Here is a 21,092-nt window from a genome sequence, read left to right as displayed (position 1 = left end):
TGAGGTAGACCCTGATGACAAGATTGAATAATGAGGTTGATTCATCCAGGACTGTGGCTGGCACAACTCCTGGAGATGGGATGAGATTCCCCAAGACATGAGAGGAGGCCAGCATGGCTGAAGCTCAGAGAGTAAGGGAAAGAAGTAGGAGATGAGGGCAGGGGCAGGGGCAAGAGCCAGAATATGACAGCCTTGCAGGCCACATAAAGGTGTTTGGAATTTATCCTACAAACAAGAAGAAGCACCTGGAGAGTTTTAAGCAAGACCATGACATAATCTGATTCGCATTTGTAAATGATCACTCTGGCAGCTTTAGAAGACCATAGGAGAATGTGGACACAGGAAGACTGAACTTTCAGAACACACAATCCTCAGCAGGAGAGTGTAACGAGAATTTCTAGGGGATTTTCTAAACTAGAATACAAATGAGCTGTTTTTCCTTCTCTTCCAAAACTGTGTCAATTTATGTCCTTTTATTGTACATAACAGATTGTTTTTTCCCTGATAATCTCCTTTCTGATCTTCAGTTGAGAGTATTGTTCTCTCAAAGTTTTCCTCCTTCCACTTTAAAGGTAGAAAAATAGAGGCACAATGAGGAAAGGCATCTTTGCTAATCTTTGGTGGTATCCAGTGGGTCTCAAAATAGTTAAGATCTCAAAACCAATGATCCTCTAATCATTTGACTCATAAACGTCTCCCTTTCTCCCCACTAATCCAATCCCTTGTTTTGGTAAACTGCAGAGCAGTGCAAGCCCCATCCCAAACGGGTGACCAAGAGTAAACTCAGATGATAATTATCACATGGAAATGTGGGCTCAGTGTTGTCAGACTTTTCAATTTTTCAGAGAATGCAAGAAATCCAGATTTTTACTTGAAATCTTTCTATTTTTAAAGATTCACCAATAACTCAAATGCTTTTTAACATACCAGTTAGACCAAAGACAGCAGTCCCATGGAATGGGTCCTGTCCATAGACTGCCTGCTTATAATCTCTGAAAATATCCCTTGTGTCCCTTCTTGCTTGAACATTTTATGGTTTAGACCACTAAGGGCTGATGTTTGCATGCTCTTAAAAGGCACCGTCCCCCATTCTTGTGATTTGTTTTATGTTCCTTCCTTGGTCAAAAATTCAACCACCTTGCCAGGGGCTGGGGATAGGGGTAGAAATTGACTACAAAGTGGCAGGAATTTTGGAAGCTGGGGGAACTGATCTATGTCTTGGTTGTAGTAATCGCATGACAATAGGTATTTATCAAAACTCATTGAATAGTAGAGCAAAAGGAATAAATTTTACTTTGTGTAAATTATACTTCAATAAAACATGCAATCATTAACTATAATACTTTCCAAAGAGAAAATAAGGTCTGCTTCACAATGAATACAGAGACACATGAGAGCTGGAACAAAATTTGATGGTTTGGTTTCTGACAAAGTACCTTGATGCAATATTGACACAAGTGGGAAATGTGTTTTTTTTGAAATATTCCAGCACTTCCAGACAACCATATTTATTGACAGAATACGGAAAATAGAACTATAATGCTATATAAGAATATATATACTGTTTTAGATTTCAGTAGCACTTACCATGTTTACAAAGCACTTTCAGATCCATCCTCTATTGTAATGCTTACTATAAACCTCTAAACTTTGTGAATTAGAGAGTTATTGGACAAAAAGTTTGAATACCTTTATTAAAGTTTCAAAACAAATAACTGTGCAAGACCTCAAAAATTTCTCCTGGAAAGGCTATCAAGAAATCTAGACTTTGCAATTGATATGGGCTATGCATTATGTTGAACCATCTTTGATTATAATTACCTGTTTGCAGGTCTATGAGCCACTCAAAGGAAAAAACATGCCAGCTTTATTTTCATTTCTAGTATGCAGTATGGTGGTTGTTAATAGATAATCTCTGTGAAATATCATTGATTATCCCATGCCAATAAATTTCTTTGTAGAAGTGTTTTCACTGCTGGTCGATTCAACCAAGGTAATAACAAGAGAGTAGCAGTAAATTTAGGAGATGGGAGAACAGCTCTGGATGCAGTTCTGTCTGAAGTAAGAGGAATTCTCTAGGCCAGATGGCATTTCGGGGTCATTATAATTCCTCAGATTTTGTAAGTGTTTAGAGAAAGAGCCAAAAGGTACAGGAAAAAAGGAACTACAATCAGGAACTTACAAACTACCAAAATCCATAGCAAAGAGACTGCTATACATTGGTGATTTTTATGTCCACAAATCACTTAGCTATATTAAAAATTCCTTAGCAAGGCTTAATTATTTCATCCTGTCAAATAAAACTATTTGTCAAGGTTGGGAAACAACCAAATTATTTAGCTTCCCTCTCCCTTTGAAGTGCCTGGAAACAACATCAGTCAAACTACTCACATGGTTTAATTCCCCAGATATTCTTCTTTCTCCTATTTTCTTACCTCATAGTCATGTCCAACTATTGTTTTTCTCATTCAGTAAAAGCGCCTCTGACTAGATTAACAGTGCAGAGTGAAAAGGAAAGGTCAAGGTCCCTTCCCTTAGTCTTCAAGTTATGAAAGCAGCACTGGGAATGTTTATGAATGCTACACATTAATCCCCTGAAATGGTCATTTAGTTTCTTTTCCAAACACAGGATTTCATCACATCTAATAATAAAACAACAAGCCATTTTCTGTATATTATAAACCATCAGCTTGTAATTATATAGTGAAAAACTTCTATATGAATTCTCTGTGATGATGTAAGCTAGTACTGTAGCATAAGTGAATTTTGTGAAGCCCACTACATGCCTACAAGGATCTATTTACATTGGGCTAATCATGTCGAAACAGCATCTATTTAAGGGTAAAGTCAAAGATGCTTTTATAAACCTCTACAGATAGATAAATAATCTACGAGGCTTTTTACTGTTATAAAATTAAGAGTGCCTTTCATTGCTAGCTAAAGTTTTTGGACATACTATCCATCTAATGGGCAAAATGTAATCTTAAATTGGTGATTAAAAGACTCTGCATGGAAACAAACTGTCAAATGGATGGAGAGAAATTAACCCTGACAACAGTAATGCCTCCTTTCCTAAATGAAAGCCCAGTTCATGTTTCTACTCATCCATTTTTCAAAACTTAAAACAAGGCATTTTCCCACCACCCATAGAAGAGACGCCAACATTCACATTTCAGTTGAACCTGATGAAGTAAGTAGAAGCCCAGCTTCAGGCTTGCTAAGAACTCCTGTGAGAAGGTTTGTCCAATCTAAAAAAAATGGCAATGTAACATGGGAGAAAGGAACAAAATGCGGCCTAGCTGTAGTTGGCTCTAAACTGCATTCACACTGCACCATTTGGAAAGACTTACAAATAATCCCACAGGACATCTGAATGTCCCACTGTTGGGTCCATGTGCAAAGCCTGCCAAGTGAGTATCTGCACGGATAGCAATGCATGAGAAGTTGGGAAGTAGGGAAAAGAAGATTTCTTCACCCTGGCAAATCTAAAACAACACACACACACAAAAATAACATAACATTCCATTTTATATTTATTTGCCTTGTTTTTAATTGTGAGTTCTCTACTTTTGGGCAAAGGTAAAATTAGAAAAAGCTTGTCTCATGCTTGGTAAAACAAAACTGAAATCATAAGCACAAGTGGTTAAAAATAGGCTTTTGTGTCACATAAGCTATGTCGGAATTCCAGCTCTGTCAACTGCTAGCCCTGTCACCTTGTTCAATCTACTTAAGCCCTGTAAAACTAACTTTCTTGAAATAAAAAAAAAAGTGAGTTGTTAAGGTTGAAAGGATAATATTCATAAGAATGCTGGTATAGAGTCCAGCTCATAGTAGAGCCTACATATAAAAAGGTGCTTGTATTATTTAAATGGCCCTACCTTCAAGGTACCTATGGAGAAGGTGCTGGGAAGATGCACAGTACATAAAAGCAAAGGAGGAATAGGTACACTAGTAGAAACAGTTGCAGCAAACAAGCAATATTGGTTCATGGTCCTTATCTAATTATACTTAAAATTTTAGTTTGCCCACAAGTAAACCACCGATAGAATTATATTTATTAGAATAAAACTAATATGAAAAACTTGCTTGTTGTCTGAGAACATTAAGAGTGACTTCAAAAAATGTAAACTTTTTAGAATATACACACCTCAAGAATTGTTGTTCTTCAAATTAATCTCCTTGGCAAATACACGCTCTTATCAATAGTGAACAAAATAGTTCTGTTAGAACTGCCTTCAGGGACACTTTACAAAGAAACACACACACACACACACACAAGCATATATGCTATGTTTGTATGTGACCACAGGCATGAAAGAACATACCCTCCTGGGTTGCTGCAGATGGATAGTTGGGGACAGGGAATGGGTATGAATCATGCGGGGCTATGGAGAATATGAAACATTTATGTTAGAAAATTATATCAAAAAAGGAACAAAACAGATACTACTTAAATAAAAGGCCAAATTGTCTTCCAAAAACTAATGAAAGCTTCCCACTTGCTCAGTCCAGCATTTGAGTGTAATTATACTCGTGCTTTGCTTATCAGAACATAACATCTACCTGTTTTAGTAAGGGCAACACAGGACATCTGCTTGGCCTCCCATTTACTGGTCTTGTCTTAGATATATTTTTATTATGATAAAATAGTACTCATGTCAAAATGCCTAAGTGTCATAGTAATAAATATATAATAAATACTTACATCTAGACTGAACCTTGATATATATAAGATCTCATTATTTATGTGTTTTTTTGCTAAAGTGCTGGCTGATATCCAGTCTTAGGAATGCACAAGATATTTATCACAGAGAAGGAAGGAAGGAAGAGAAATAGGAAAGATGAAAAGAAATATAATAAGGACAAGATAACCAAGAAAGGTAACTAAATAAGTCTCAAGTCTTATTCCTCAAAGATTTCAATTTCTTTCCTCATGTTCCCTATCCTAATACTTAACACATTGTATTACTGTTTACTTGAATATTTCTTGCCCCCTTTGCCCATATTATTAGCTCCATGAAGACACTAAATGTTGTTTTCTTAGTGCCTGTAACAGTGTCTGCACAAATAAGAAGTCAATAATGATTTGTTGAATGGGATACATGCACAGATTAATATTCAGTCCAATACATACTAAACAATTTTCTTAAAATTTCTGCTTGTATAGATTTGTTGAAATGAATACAAAAAACATAGATATTAGAAGGGGTATTAAAATTTAATTAAAATACAAATTGTTAGGTATGAATCAATGCTGTTCTATCAACACTATAACAGAGAAATAATTCACAGAATAATGTTGTCATGGGGATGGGTCTGGGGCAAGATCTATGTCAAATTATCTCACAGCAAAAATGCTTGAAGATATGTTTGGAAATTTCTGTATCTCATTCAGAGTGGTGTGACTAGACATTTGCCCTTGTATTTTTCAGGCAGTGGTTAGAAGACTCCTCTAAAGTCATCAATATGTCCAAGTAACTGTGATGTGTTTTGTTTTCATCAATCACAGTTTTATTTTGCCAGAAGAAAAAGACAAAAAAAACCCCAAAAACCTGTGGTACTCTTTCAACTTGAAATGGGCTTAGAAGAAAATTACCAATATACTATTATTTTTTGTTTGCTCTTTTGGACTTTGGGGAAGATTCAATTTTAGAAATGCTTTTTTTTCCTCCTCCAACAAGAAAAACAAAATATACTGGCAAAAGCAACAGACTTCTTTTGATGCTAGTATAAAGAAACTCTTGAGTTTTTGAAAAGGCTTACAAAAATGTAAGTCATCATCACACAAACGTACCACATAGTTGCAACAGAAATTGTTTAATGCATTTCTGAACTTTTTAAGCATCTCAAAAAAACAAAAGAACAAATGTTATAAGCCATGATTAAACTTCTCAAAACACTTCAGTTAAAATAGAATATTTTCATGAGCAGAGATTAATCATTCTGACAGGGTTTCCTCTCTAGCCCAGCACTCTCCTTTCTAACTTTCCTTGTTATTTACTGGCAGATATAACAATAAAAATACTATATAAACCCATTCCAGGGATATTTCTTCTACGCCCTTCAGTGCTTACACCATAATTGTAAAAGGCAAATAACCTTAGGACACACAAATGTCCCATGTAAATGTCATTTAAGTACAAGGCAATAATAGGTAGGTAAATTATTTGATATGATTAATAATGTTTACATTGTATAGTTATACTGAACATAAATGGCCGCTTTTAGAAATACATTAAAATAGCAAAATATAAGTTCTTCAAAATTTAAGGGCCGACCCTGTGGCACACTCGGGAGAGTGCGGTGCTGGGAGTGCAGCAGGACACTCTGCAGCGGGTTCGGATCCTATATAGCGATGGCCGGTGCGGTGCGCTCACTTGGCACCAAGCCAAGGGTTGCGATCCCCTTTCCAGTCACACACACACACACACACACAAAAAAAATCAGTCAAAATTTAATAAGTCAATCATCGTACCAACTTTGCTACTAAAAGTATATGATTGTTTCTAATTCTTTCAAACGTATCATTACAAATTTCATAGCAGGAAGACCAATTATATTTAATCTGCTGTAGGTTTAGAGACAAACCTACTAATTTTTTGTTTGTTCCTCCTCCATTTCTTGCTTCCCTAAATTCCTTGAAAAAGAACCGTAGAAAAAGTTAACGGAATAAAAGGAAAAGACTTTTTAAAATATGTCATTTGCATACCTATATGTTTTTAGGGGCCTCTATGTCCTACTATAATAAGCATCTCAAGAGTAAGGACTATGTTTTCATGATGTCACCTAGTTGGCTCCAGTTTGAATGGATTTAATAAAGGTTTGTACATGGTAAAGGGGAAAAAATAACCCTACTATAATAAGCATCTCAAGAGTAAGGACTATGTTTTCATGATGTCACCTAGTTGGCTCTAGTTTGAATGGATTTAATAAAGGTTTGTACATGGTAAAGGGGAAAAAATAACATAAATTTTCTGTGGTTATTACTTACTAATGGGTATTCTAAGTGGTTAGATAGAATACACATAAATACATTATGCATAAATGTGTCAGCTGTTGGCATCTAAGTTGCGGCCATTATCCAGTGTGAAATAAACATTCCCATCACCTCACGGAGAAGGGTGAACAGTAGCTATTCACTTATCAATGGTTCTAATGTGAATACTTCAGAATAGGACATAGGTTCAATATTTTCTTAAATAAGATTCTTCTCTGTTCCCTCAGACAATTGAGGGCAGGTAAAATATTTTCAAAATCTGGAGATTACCCAGTGTGTATGCCAACTTGATTAAACATATGGAATACATACTTGGAGAAAAGCCAACTGGCGACCTGCTTGAGTAATCTAAACACCCAAACTGAGAGGGGTTAACATACAAAGATCAGCTTTGTACTTTGAAGTTTTCTGGTCTTCATTTTGCGTAATTAAGACAAGATTTAATAATCAAACCACTGTACAAACATGTACCTAAAAGTATAGGTTTGTTTCTAATTTTGGGAAGAATTCTTAACAGATTCCAAGGAATCAGCTCCACATGTGAAAAGGTCTCTGATAAGATTTGCTTTTCTCGTTGCTAAAATGCAAATACTTGCTTTTCATCTTAGTTTTATCCATGTGACTGGGGTTAGCATCTGCCTGTCAAAATCTCTAGTGTGGTAATAAAAGAGAAAGATTCTGATATTAGCATACCATCTGAATCTGAAACAGTCGCAACTCTAGGCCATAAAAAGCTGTATTCCAAAATATCTTAAAGGTATTCATAGAAATCATTTGTAGACCACAATTTCAAAGGGATCAATTTACCTAATTTGCCCACAGCTAAATATACGTATCCACATATTTCTAAGAAATAGAACCAACAGTGGCAGGAAACTATATCTATAATCCAATACTAATTTTATAAACCAACCTAATTACATATCAAAATAGTATGAAGCCAAATGTTGGATTCCTAATCTTCCCTCCCACATAAATTTCTCACACTGGACGCTGGACAATTTTTCATGAACACCTAGTAATTTTAAGTTGTGCTGAGAGACCACAAAGCAAATAAACAAACCTAACTCTACCATAATACAACAAACATGCAGAGGCACATCAAGTCAATGAGCATCATGCCATTAGGCAAAGAAGGAAGTTGGTTCTCTCCCAACATGATTGATTTGCTACAAAATAGTTTTATACGAAATAATTTGATAAATTTAGAGAAATTCTGTAGCAGTAAAATAGGCATTAATCTGATGATATAGTAAGAATCTGCAATGTCTAGTGAAAGAAGGTTGAAGAGACAATTGCCACTGCCAGCCACCCCCATCCCTCAACACCCTAATCCTACACATAATGAATCATTCTTGAGAGCAGCAAAGGGCTAGCCTGGAAGAATTTCTGTTCAGTAATGTGGTCTTCAGCCCATGCACCATTCATGGCTCTGCCCTTGGTGAGATGGAAGCCAAAAAGTAGGGAAAAACTCCAGCAACAGTTGCAATAATGCCCCTTCTCTTACTGCCAACAGAAAGATGATTAGACCTTTGCCCATGAGGGTTTATTTTGTTTTGTTTTACAACACAATACAATAAGGTATTTGGCATGAAGCCAAGATCTAGCTACCCATTTATCAGTAAACAGAGTATCATTTCTCAACGTAATACATTTTACACCTCCATAATATACTTCTAGGTGATATAGTAAAAAGGTGAGGGAAGAGAATCTGAATACTCAGGATCTTAATATTTTCCAGAAATTTTACAGGAATGAGAAAATTCAGCTTTTGTAAGCTTACCACAGCAGAGAGTACTGGCAAAACTGTACAGACCAGGTTCCTTAGTATCATTTTGCTTATGAATTCATAGAAAATGCTTTGCTGGCCTGTCTGATACCATTATACTGCAATCCCTGTTTCTTTGCGGTTGCCTCAGCAGGAGAGGTCCTAACAAAGTGGTATGATACAGACATCCACTGTCCATTTCTGCCACAATAGGGCTGCCAGAAAAGAAATTATCACAAATTTCTGAGAAACTGCTTCAAACGCTTTTTGGAATGAAGTGGGGTATACTAAAAAATAAATGTAACATAGATGTGCACAAGTTGCTGAGAAATACCTTATTGGCTACCTTGTCCTACCTGTCATCACCTGTATAAACTTTTTGACATGTCAAACCCCCACATTCAATTCTGCCTCAAGCCTTTATTACACCAAAAACCAGGGCTCCATGCACATTTGTCTGTACGTGCTTATGTATTAAAACAGGTACTCAGTCAAATGACCTTGCTAATGTATAAACTCAATTTTGCTATAAACATCCATGCATGTATTGATGGTGAATACACTGATAATGTGATGGTGTCCTTGAGCCCAGGTAGCATGGCTTGGATGGTAATCTTTTTGCTGTGACTGATACCAATATTCTCCCCTTATATGCCCATATCAGTGAAGAGATCCCCAATTTCCAAACCGGGGGTTTTGATACTCTGACATGGCTTGGAGGCTTACTTTGTTCATGTGGATCTGCTGCTGGTATTGCTTCTGCTTCTCCAAGAACTGCTGGTGTTGCTGCTGGATGACCAGCTGAGCCAATGTGCTCTGAGGCAGAGGTGCAGACTGGGTTCGATTCAGGGGTCTGTGACGGGGCAATTTGTGGGTACCTCTAATGCCAGGTGAAATTCTCTCTTTTGTCGCCAAGGGAGACTGAGGATGTAATGGCACTCCACCTGAAAAAAAATACATGTGAGTGTGTGCGTGCATGTGCCCCAACATACTTCAAGAAGTTCATGGAAGAACAGAATTGAAAAGTACTATGGATATTTCCATAAACTTTTTAAAGTACCAAGTATATATACAAGGACACACACACGCGCAAGTACTATGGATATTTCCATAAACTTTTTAAAGTACCAAGTATATATACAAGGACACACACCCGCGTGCGCGCACACACACGCGTATAATTTTAAGAAAAAGCAAGAAACCAAAGAAAATAAATATATGGGATAAATTATATGAAAAGTAGTGATAACCATGCAAACATCAAAAGAAAGCCAGGTTGGGTTCAGGAAGATAGAAATGCCAAAGCATTGGACAGGTATGCATCTGACCATATGACCCACCAGGAGTTCAAGCTGGTACACATAAAGGTAAAATCAGGTAAGTTTCTCCCACACCACCTCCCCCCACTCTCCCCATCACGAATCTGGAGGAATAAATAAGGATAGTAGCCTTTGTCACAGTACCAGGTGTCAGGGAGACCCTGGTACAGCACTATAAATCTTTATTAAGGTCTTGAGTTAAAGAGACATTACAGTGGATTACTGCTACAATAAAAGTCCTAAAATGACCCGTAAATGGTGCCATTATTAATTACCAGCCACAAGAAGTTTTTGCTGTCGCATTTGTTCTTTCAGTAATAAATGCTGCAGGAGAGCTTGGTGGCTGCTGTTGGGCTTTCCCTCTAACGTGACATGGGGATGGCTTGAAGACGCTGGGAAGCTGCCCCCATACTGCCCAGGCAGAGGAACACCTTGCCTGAGTGTCTGGGTCTCACACTTCTGCTTTTCTTTCAGTGTATTTGAAGCCTGTGTCAAGAAATAAAACAGATGTTAATCCTCTTTCACCCATGTGGTCATAAGGTCTCTCCATCATTAGATGAGTTTCTTATGCCATAATTTCCCAAAACAAAAACCCATCTCACTTAGTGGCTGAGTCGGGAAAATGGATAATGGAATGTCTTTTAAATTAACAAAGGAGAAATAAATATAAGGTTGAAGTACTGGAGAGAATTTATATTGGGTATCATTGCACTACAACTAAAACGGTTTTTTAAAAAAATATTAAAGATGATGCTAGATACAAAATTGCAGTTAGACAAGAATAAGTTCAAGAGGTCTATTGTATAACCTGGTAACTAGAGTTAGCAGCAATATATCGTATGCTTGAACATTGCTCAGAGAGTAGATTTTAAGTGTTCTTAACACAAAAAAATGACAAGTACGTGAGGTAATGCATATGTTAAATAACTTGATTTAGCCATTCCACAATGTATACATATATCAAAGTATCATGTTGTATTCCATAAATATATATAATTTTTATGTGTCAGTTAAAAAAACAAACAAAAAAATGATGCTAATTTCAGGCTTAATAAGTGAGAAGTTTATTTCTAAAATATTTTAAAATACACTGCTTAAGTAAAAGGTATATTGGAAACGTAAAATTCACTAAAATAATTAAACTAAAAACCATAGGGCCGGCCCGGTGGCGCACTGCTACAGTGCGCCGCTTGGGAAGCGCGGCAGCACTCCCGCCGCGGGCTTGGATCCCACATGCAGACCGGCTGCTCACTGGCTGAGCGAGGAGCGGGGGCAACGCCGAGGGTTGCGATCCCGTTGCCGGTCCCGGTCCGGTGCGGGCGCGACACTGAGGGTTGTGATCCATTGCCGGTCACGAAAAAAGACAAAAAGACAAAAAAAAACAAAAACAAAACTATATCATAGGGATTAAGAAGCTAGAGATAAAATGATTTGCAATTTTGGAGTTTCAAACAAAAGAAACAATTAACCTTTTCTCAACATGACCTCTAATAAGTTCACGGAGCTGTTTCCAATATTTAATTTTTTAAATGAAATTCTTAAAGTAACTCAATAAAAGGAGGTATAAAATATGCAAGAATTTGATTTAAACATGTATTTTTATATTAATTCATAACAGATCCCCAAGTCTCTAAATATTGAAAATGACACTTCAGATACTTTTGTATAATAAAGTAAACTATAAGTGAAATCAGATATTAAGTAAAATTGTCATTAAGAACTTGAAATGTATGATAATGCAGTAATAAGGCAATAATAATTATATCATCAATAGCAATAATGAATTATACTTTTCAAAGAATTTAATGAATGGTGGTCATTTTGGTATTATAAAAGCAGCCTCAAAATTATGTGGCATGTTTCTTTTCAAAACTCATGTTTCATCTTTCAAAATTGCTGTGCGTCAGGGAAGCAAAGCAATTTTCAGTGATGGAGAAATTGAAGGACAAAGAGGTAAATGGTTTGTCTGAGTCACAGAGCAAGTCAATGCAATGTTTAATCTAGAAGTGATTCCTTGTCCTGGTCTCTTTTTCTTAAACTTTCCCACTATTCAGAGGGGAAATGGAATATTAGAGATCTCTTTCCAAAGCCATGCTCAGCTTGAAAAATTAATTGTGATGGCCTCATCCACACCAAAATGGAAGCAAAGAAAAATGAAACTTTAATCCAAACCACATTGGTTTATTCATCCAATGGTACCAAATTGTATTACCATTGAAACATTAAATGGTCTGGCTTTAGCTCTTGGTCCTTTGGGAAAAAATTTTCCCTGACCACATTAAAAGGGGTGCATGTGTGAGTTAGTAAGGAATAACTTAGAACATGCAAAAAGTAATGGAAATAAAATGCCTGTCCATGTGTCCCAGAAGTTTTGGGGTTAGTATTTACTTATCAGCAGAGACAGAAAAAAATAGGAATAGGAGAAAAATAATTTTTAATAAGTGAAGACTGAATTTATTACCCATTAACATTTATTTTTGGTTTTGTTCTTAATTCCTTTTTTCTTTTTGCTAGAATCAATTATTTACCAATGCTTCCTGTGGAATTTGAAGGGTGCAACCGAATTCAGGATTTTCAAGTCTTTCTTTGTCAATCTCCAGATATAAAACAATATCCAAATTGTGCTTTCTCCTTGCTGATGTAAGATCACAGTATCACATAAGATAACATTACACTCTTAAAAAATACCAGATAATAAAATATCTCGTAGACTGATTTTACGATATGCATTAAACATACATGTGAATCTGACACGCTAGACTCAGTGGAAGTCTTGATGCTAAAGACTGGCAAAATTAGGGACAAAGGTTGGAACAAATTTCTCTTTAAACCTAACATATCACACAACCTCTGTATATGTACAACTTAATTTACTAACATTTCAGAGAGGAATTATTCTGCATAAGGCTCACAAATATTTTACAACTAAAATTTATAAAATTTTAGGGAATGTGCATAAAATAATTGTTGCTATCTTTTCCTAGTAGGACAATTATCTCTAAACGATCCTATTTCAGTTGTCAGGACTTTTAAACTAATTGATTACCTTTGAGTCTCCTGGTAATAGTTTAATATTGTTCTTGGAGAGTTTTTCCAGATATGTACTCTTCAATACCACAGTGTCAGCAACTTAAATTCTCCAAATAAAGTCATTCACAAAATAAATTCTATAAACATATGCTGCTGTGCCTTAGAAGTGATATCTCTCAGCACTGGCCTGGGTTGTGATCTAGGTCTCTTAATCTTACTTAGGTTTTTAAACTCTCCAAGTCTCTGCTTCTTCTACTGTAAAACTGTGGACTGTAATCTCTGTTTCATGGGATGGTTGTGTGGAGCTACTAAAATAAAATACTTAGATAGTGTATTTTTTAAAGCTATAAACCATCATATAAATGTTAGTTATTATTTTTATATATGACTACGTAAACCAGTATAATTCTATGATTTAAAATCAAACTATGAAAATATCACTAGGGCTGGTTTAGGATGACGCTGTGCAATGACTTACATTGAGCTGGGATGTCACTGCTGGAAGTCCTAAGGTAATGTTGGGCAAAGAAGGAGAGGTATAAAGACTTAGCAGGTTCATGGAATCTTCATGAATTAGAATGCGTTGCTGTGAAACCATTTGCTGTTTAAAAAAAAAAGTCTCAAAGTATCACAATATCACAAATTTTACAGGAAAATATTCACATATCAGAAAATAGGTTTTATATTATCTTAATTAAGAAAAATATTCAGGTATTTATTTTATGACTTCTGTATCCAAGACTTATAATGCAAAAATTCAATAAAATTCTTCTTCATCATAGTTATAAAACCTGAAGAAAGGGCTTCTATGTTAATTTTGCAAAATTAATTTATAAAATTCTGGTTTTATGGAATATGATCAGAATGTTTGTCGTCTACTGGTAAAGTACAACAATCAAATTTAGCAATCTTGATGAATATATATATACTTTTTTGTATTACTGAGTGAAAAAAATACATATATGATGCCGCCATAGTCATTATCTTCATGTGAATTCAATGCCATTTTACTGGTGGGAAACTCATATAAGAAAACCTTAGATTGAATATCACTACATAAGGCTTACGTAGTAATCATATCTTTTTTAATATAAAAATCTATTTATAGACAACTCTGGGGTGTTTTTTTAGATCATTCATATTCAGAAACCAAAGAAAATGTTCAAACGTTATGAGTTCCCTGCACCACAATAGCCTTCATTTACACTGTGGTATCCTGAACATTTTGGCATCACAGTGCTTTTTACAACAAATACCTTTTTAAAATCTAATACTAAGAGTCATGTTTTCCCACATGTGGCCTAATATGGTTGCTTGAATTACATTTTCTGTTTAACTCTTGCTTCCCTCCCAGAACATTTATACAATAAGAGTTACAAAGGTCTTATTAGACTAAGGAACTCTGGCCTGATATGGTCCCCAAGGGAACAACATCCCTGAAAAAGAATACTCCATGTAACAGTATGACACAGTGACTGCTTTCTTCCCAAACAAAAAGCATATGGGACTCCAATAATAGACCACCTCCAAGAGGGATATTGCACACACGGGCTTTGACTAAAGTAAATATAATAACTTGTCAAGCATGTTTGGGGGAGCTGTAGATTTTCCCCCGGACAAACCTGGGATATCAATTAACTGGGGAAAATATCATGTGCTAATACAATGCAACCTCTGAATGTCACTGAAGAGTGATGCGCCACCAAAACACAGGATGTTATTCCAAAACATCATTTCAATCATACGTTTGTTTGGAGATGAGTCCTAGCCCTAACAGAATAAGAGCAAAAGGTTAAATGTGGAGTTTTCTCATTGCAACTTGGAATTCCAAGCTAACTCAGAGTTTGTTTCTTCTTGAGAGAACAAGTCAGATATTTGTGCATGAAAATCAAGAGTTATATTGAAACCATGAACATTGCATTGACTTTATATGCAACCTTCTACAAAATTAAAGTTGTCTAAAATGCCATAGCATAAAGATGGTTGAAAAAGATTTTTAAATTACAATCTGTGAAATTGCCAATTTTTTTAGGCGCTATCAGCAATAGTTGCATATTCGCTCTAAATAAAAAGGCAAGCTACAATTTTCCTTACATAAATATACTTCTAACACAAATGCTAAGTGTAGAATATATACCTGAACAAGAACAAATAGAACATATAAGTAAGTAAAAATACTTGAGGCTAGCTTAGTAGCAGGAAATAGTAATTTAAAATAAAAAGCTATTTCATTCACTTATTTGTATTCATGAAAGAGAAAATAAATTGTGGAAAAATACGCACTTTAAATAATGTATAATATTCTTTGAATCTGTTTCTAACAGCACTGAGATTTCACACGGACTATGGGAATAACAGCACAGACCTCACAAAGGAGGTTATCTTTGTCTCCCAGAGAGAATTTCTGTAACACACTCCCACCTCATCACAGGAAGCAGACTTACACTAAAATGAGAAATAGATTTTTTTTCTCACATGTAATAGGGGCAGCAGGACACTGGCTGTTCACACCAGCTTTGACTAAAGTGAAGGGATTTGGGGATATTCTTACTCTGGGACTGCAGACCCCTGCAGTTGCATGTAAAAATTGAGTGGCTCCATTTCCTGTGACATATTTCATATGGTACATTGATTTTCAGCTTCTACCATGTGCCAAGCCTTGTGCCAGGGAGTATCTGAAGGCTCACCTATTCTTCTACATTCTCTCAAACTACCATTATGCTCATGCTACAGATGACAAAACTGAGAGAATTCCCCAATTCTGCTTCCCCGTGGGATCAGCAATGAAGCTTTTAACCTGACCAAGGCTATATGATTTGTTGTCAGGCGCTGCTGCAGAAAGTACACACCACTGAGCAGCCACTGTTGGAGGACGGGCAACAATAAAGAAGTAAGGAGAACGGCTGCAGCATTAGAGAAGAAGAGGAAACAAACTCAGGTCCTAAGGTCTATGGAAAGGAATAAAGGAGCCAGCTGACCTGGGCATGAGGGACAGCCCTGGTGGCTTTATATACATTGAGGATCTTCAAGTCATGGGAACAATTCCAGAGGAAGCAAGGGAAATTCTGTATCCTTCCTAAGGTCTATGGAAAGGAATAAAGGAGCCAGCTGACCTGGGCATGAGGGACAGCCCTGGTGTCTTTATATACATTGAGGATCTTCAAGTCATGGGAACAATTCCAGAGGAAGCAAGGGAAGTTCTGTATCCTTTCTATCTGCTGGGTATAGTTGGTTCTTGTCACAGAGACTAACTGGTATAATATCATGTCATAGAAACTTCAGGACCCATTGCTTAGCTTACCTTTTTGGATTACGGATAAGGGAACAGGCACGGAGTTTATGTAGACTCTCAATGTCTAGAATCACAGATGACTTAGAACTGAAAAATCACTTTCCTCAAATTATTTTCTTCAAATGCAGCTTTCCTCATTAAGGCTCTTTGATAGAAGCAGGCTATGTGTTCCAGGTTAATGATTCTTAATAAAACCCGGAGCCCTATTTTACACTGCTAAGTACTGACACACTTGAAAGCCAGACCAACAAGTTATAAGGAGTACTACTCCACCAAGACAATGAAGGATCCTGACCAGTATTCAAGCAAGGCTGGAAGGCCACCCAACCTTAACATTGTGGTGAGCTCACAAGTATTTTCATGCAAAGCCAGGATTTTTCCAGGAAGCAGTTTTGAAACTAATCCAGCCCGTAAATCAGTGCTGTGCTAAGATGCCAACATTTCACGGCTTAAAACAAGGAAAAGATGGTTTTAATCTGAAAACTGTTCAGATCCAGAAACTTTTATTGTAGTTAGGTAAAATGGAAATATTAAATGTATAAATAGCTGTCAGTTTACCTTCACAAAACAACTGAGTAACTCCTCTCTGTTAGATTAACAATGTTGGGTGCTGGGTATAAGAAGATGTCCTATATCACACAAATTCACATGCTAGGCAGGTGCACAGGAAAGTAGAGAACTGCTTCTAATAATCTGTGATAATTACTATTTTAGAGTAGGGTTAAAATACTTCGATGGCACACAGGAAGGTGTCTTGTTAAGTCAGGCTTTGATGGGTAACTACCATTTCACCAGAAAGAGCATGACGTTAGGAAAGGGGATGTAAATTGAGACAGGTGCTGGGGTAAAGGAGGCCTACTCATATTTTTGTAAGGTCCTTCTAAATTTTATTTAATTTCTTTTCTCACTATCACATCAATTGGAAGGCTATCTTATATATAAAATGTGTAAGTCAGATGAATAAAATACACATAGACTAAAAAAAAAATCTCAGCTATTTATTTAACCATTGAAATTTAAAAAAACACTAGTTTCAATTAGAAGACTCAGAAACTCTTTCAAAACGGTTACTAGCAGAAATTACAAAAATAGACGGTGACAAGTGTCATGGGAATTGATAAAGGTAAAAGTCCTTACACACTGGTGGGACTGTAGACTGGTACTGCAATCCTGGTAAACAATTCATCACTATGAACAAAAATAATGATACTGCATACCATGACTCTTCTGGTCAAAACTCTCCAATAATTTCTTCTTTCAGAGAGAAATGATCTTTGCTGGGAATTATAACTTTAAGAAATTCTTTCAATAAGCTGTAGGGTGATGTCTACAGGTACATATTGAAACATTTTTTTGGTGATGGATGGGAACTGGAGGCCACCAGGACATCTACCTGGGAAATGAGTATGTAAAATGGAGCAGCCCCACTATGGATTTTTATGATGATTCAAAGCAAACCACTGGATTTCTGCATCCATAAAGAATGAATGGATCTAAAAACACATGAGGTAGATGTGCAAGAATGAGGTAGACAGCACCATGTCATTTATGTCCACTAACATTCATGCACACAAAGTGAAAAATACATATGATGTAAGAATCCATGTAAGCAAAAACGCAGGAGAGAATGACTTCCTATAGGGGCAAGGAGAACGGAAGTGGGGAAAGGAGATACAGAGGAAGGAAAGAAGGACGGAGGATGGAGGGGGATAAATGAATACCTTTTTCACTCTTGAGAGCACAAAGAAGTCAACTGCTGATCCTTGACTAAATATTAGGTATGTAAATAATTGCCTACTTTTTAAGAAGCTAACAAGAAAAGAGGATGTAGACTTTTCAGTTTACTGTATGTTCAAAATTATTTACAATATGTATGAGAATGAGAAAAAGAAAAATATACATACAGGGTTTTGGTGAGAAGAAGTCTGGACTAGTGAAAAGAAGTTTGACCTAAGCGTCTTACCCTTGAGTTCTACCACGCACTAGCTTGCGACTCTGGGCAGCCACGACCTTCCCTGGACTTCAGATCCTTCAGCCTAAGACTGAAGCTCCTCTGACTAAGACATGCTCATAAGTGTCAGTCAACTTTGGCTTTAAAAGGTCCCAAACCCCCAAATCTAGACTATTCAAAAATGAAGAATGCCACATTAAAAAAGGACAAAAAAAAAAAAAAAAAGAAGGTCCCAAACCCCCAAATCTAGACTATTCAAAAATGAAGAATGCCACATTAAAAAAGGACAAAAAAAAAAGAAAGAGAAAAAAAGCCTCTTAATCATTTAATGTTTGCCTATGGCTTTCACAGTATTTTTCAAGATCAGATTTATTTTCTACTTTTCTTTCAGACAGCTGATAAAAAATGAAAATCTACATCTAATTAAAAAGAAAATTGTTTAGGCAGTAAAAATTACTGAGTTTTCATTTTTACTGGGCACTCATTACTATAAAATGGTTGTGAGTCCCCCTCCCCCCAAAAATCATTTGATGAGGTTTGCTTTGCATTTGAAAGGCAGTGATGTTTTCTTAAAGACCTTGTTTTACAATAATGACTCATATTATTCCTATCCTAATAGATATAAGAATCATATACTAAATGGTTCTTTGGTCATAGCAACCTCATTTCCCTGAGGTGGGGAAAAGTGTTTTATTTGCTTCCATCTAAAACCACAGCTCTACACCCCTTCAGAAGGGAACATGACATTTACAGCAAATGCCACAACAACTATTATTGAAACAACAGGCAGATGAGTCATGTGAGATTGGGGCAAAACAAGTGACATTTCAGATGAATTTAGAACACTTAACCTTATTATTAGAATCTTTCTTAAAAATCATTTGTATCTGCTGGAAAAAATTATTTAAAAAAACACCATAGCAGAGACAGCCACTAATGTTCAACTAGAAATAAACCAGCAGCTTGGCTACTGTTAAAATAGCCATCAAATAAATCTACTGAATCTAAAGTAATGGTGCTGATATCCATGGAAACATATTTGAACCCACAGGCCCACAGTATTAACAATAAAGTAACTAGATAGGTAAAGACATCTCTGACTGGAGTTGGAAATAGAAATCCCTGAGGTTTCAGCTCTCCAACCAAGTTTACAAATGAGTAAAAGGCAAGTAGCTCCAACAATCTGAGTTCTGGGACTGAGCATATGTAAGAAATAGAAGAAATGGAACAGAAGTGGTCAGAGCAGATGGAGACTCACTCTCACATCAAAGTTGCTGGCGTGAAGACAAACATGCTAATGAGTTTTCCCTACCAGGAGTCAGCATTGATAATAACAACAAAAAATGAACTTGTTTCGAACTTCATAATTTACCACCTGCCTTCCGAACACTGATTCCCTGTAACAAAACTGTTAGCGTAATTACTACTTTTTACTAGATCAGGAATCTGAGGGTCAGGGGAAATTTGGGGACTTGACCAATGATGACAAAGTAGTTGATTTTGGAACTGACAAAGTAGTTGATTTTGGAACTGGGTTCCCACAGAGCCTTTGCATACATTCCAAACCATTCCACTACACTGTGCTGTTTCCTGAGCCTCAACTTAGGAGTAAATTCTCCTCCTACTTCTCTCTTCCTTTTATCTAAGTTAGACAGGACATGTGAATTACAAGACAGAAAATTTTGTTTTCATCTATGGCTCAAGATCTATAGAGATAGGCTTACTTTCCTATGACTTAAGCAGCAAAAGAGGGTAGAATCCCATTCATTTACATGGGCTCTGAAAGAATTAGGTGACATGCTTTTCTACCTACAGATCATGGAATAAACAGCTCACTCAAATATACACTGTCATACTAATTTAAAATGAAAACTCACCTGTATTGCTCTTTTTTTTTTTTGACCGGTAAGGGGATTGCAACCCTCAGCATGATGTTGCCAGCACCACGCTCAGCCAGTGAGCACACTGGCCATCCCTATATAGGATCCGAACCTGCAGCCTCGGCGCTACCAGTGCCGCACTCTCCCGAGTGAGTCACGGGGCTGGCCCCATATTGCTCTTATTTTTTAAATGGTAAAGTATACAACTAATTTTCTAAGAGTGTAATAATGTACTTAATTCACACCCCCAACACATTTCTATTGCTATGAAATCACATATTAATCTTAAAAGACATCTGTAAAAAATCATAGTAAATTCTAAATGATGGTTAATCAAGTAGGGCTGAGAATATATTTTTTTTTCTCCTCTGGTTTAGGTGGAAGTTTTTAGGGTTACAAAGCTAGGATATTAATTCGCTGACAGTCTCAGTCTGAATTCTGCTATCTCCTCACCTATCCAGAATGAATTACACAACAGATCTCTGTAAATGCAATGCAGCAGAAAACCACATGTTAGCCATCAGGACTGCATTTTTTGTTCTGGGCCACAGAGAGGCTACCCATCAGTGCATAAAGGTCTGCCCACCTGGCCTTTTGGATCATAGTTCAGGCACACAATTAATTCATTATGAGGTAAGTCAGTGCTTGCTTTTGAACTAGCCTTTCAGCTTTGGAGGTGAATGTCCTGTCACTGACCTGAAGAAATACCTCTACTCTTTTAGACTCCATTAAATCACATTTCCTCCTGTTTTGTTTTTCTTCTTTTTTAATGGTGGGGGTGAAAAAAAAGGTTTGTAGTGACAGAATATGTTCAAAAATTAGCTGAAAAGCTAGGGCATCTAAACGTTATTTGTA

General features: G+C 36.5%; 1 protein-coding gene across 1 annotated transcript in view; it reads right to left on the bottom strand.

Moving 5' to 3' along the window:
• LOC103606804 (histone deacetylase 9-like) overlaps positions 1 to 21,092 on the bottom strand; it is a gene marked incomplete at its 5' end in the record, with an annotated part of 39,726 nt that overhangs the window by 9,193 nt on the left and 9,441 nt on the right. The window contains 3 exons of the mRNA XM_008591347.1: positions 9,492 to 9,709; positions 10,360 to 10,570; positions 13,593 to 13,715. Coding sequence (XP_008589569.1) covers positions 9,492 to 9,709; positions 10,360 to 10,570; positions 13,593 to 13,715 — 552 coding nt within the window. The remainder of the gene's footprint in view (positions 1 to 9,491; positions 9,710 to 10,359; positions 10,571 to 13,592; positions 13,716 to 21,092) is intronic.

The sequence above is a fragment of the Galeopterus variegatus genome, unplaced genomic scaffold (assembly GCF_000696425.1).
Source record: "Galeopterus variegatus unplaced genomic scaffold, G_variegatus-3.0.2 Scaffold6854, whole genome shotgun sequence".
Taxonomy (NCBI): Eukaryota; Metazoa; Chordata; class Mammalia; order Dermoptera; family Cynocephalidae; genus Galeopterus; species Galeopterus variegatus.
This window is presented reverse-complemented; position numbering and strand designations above follow the sequence as displayed.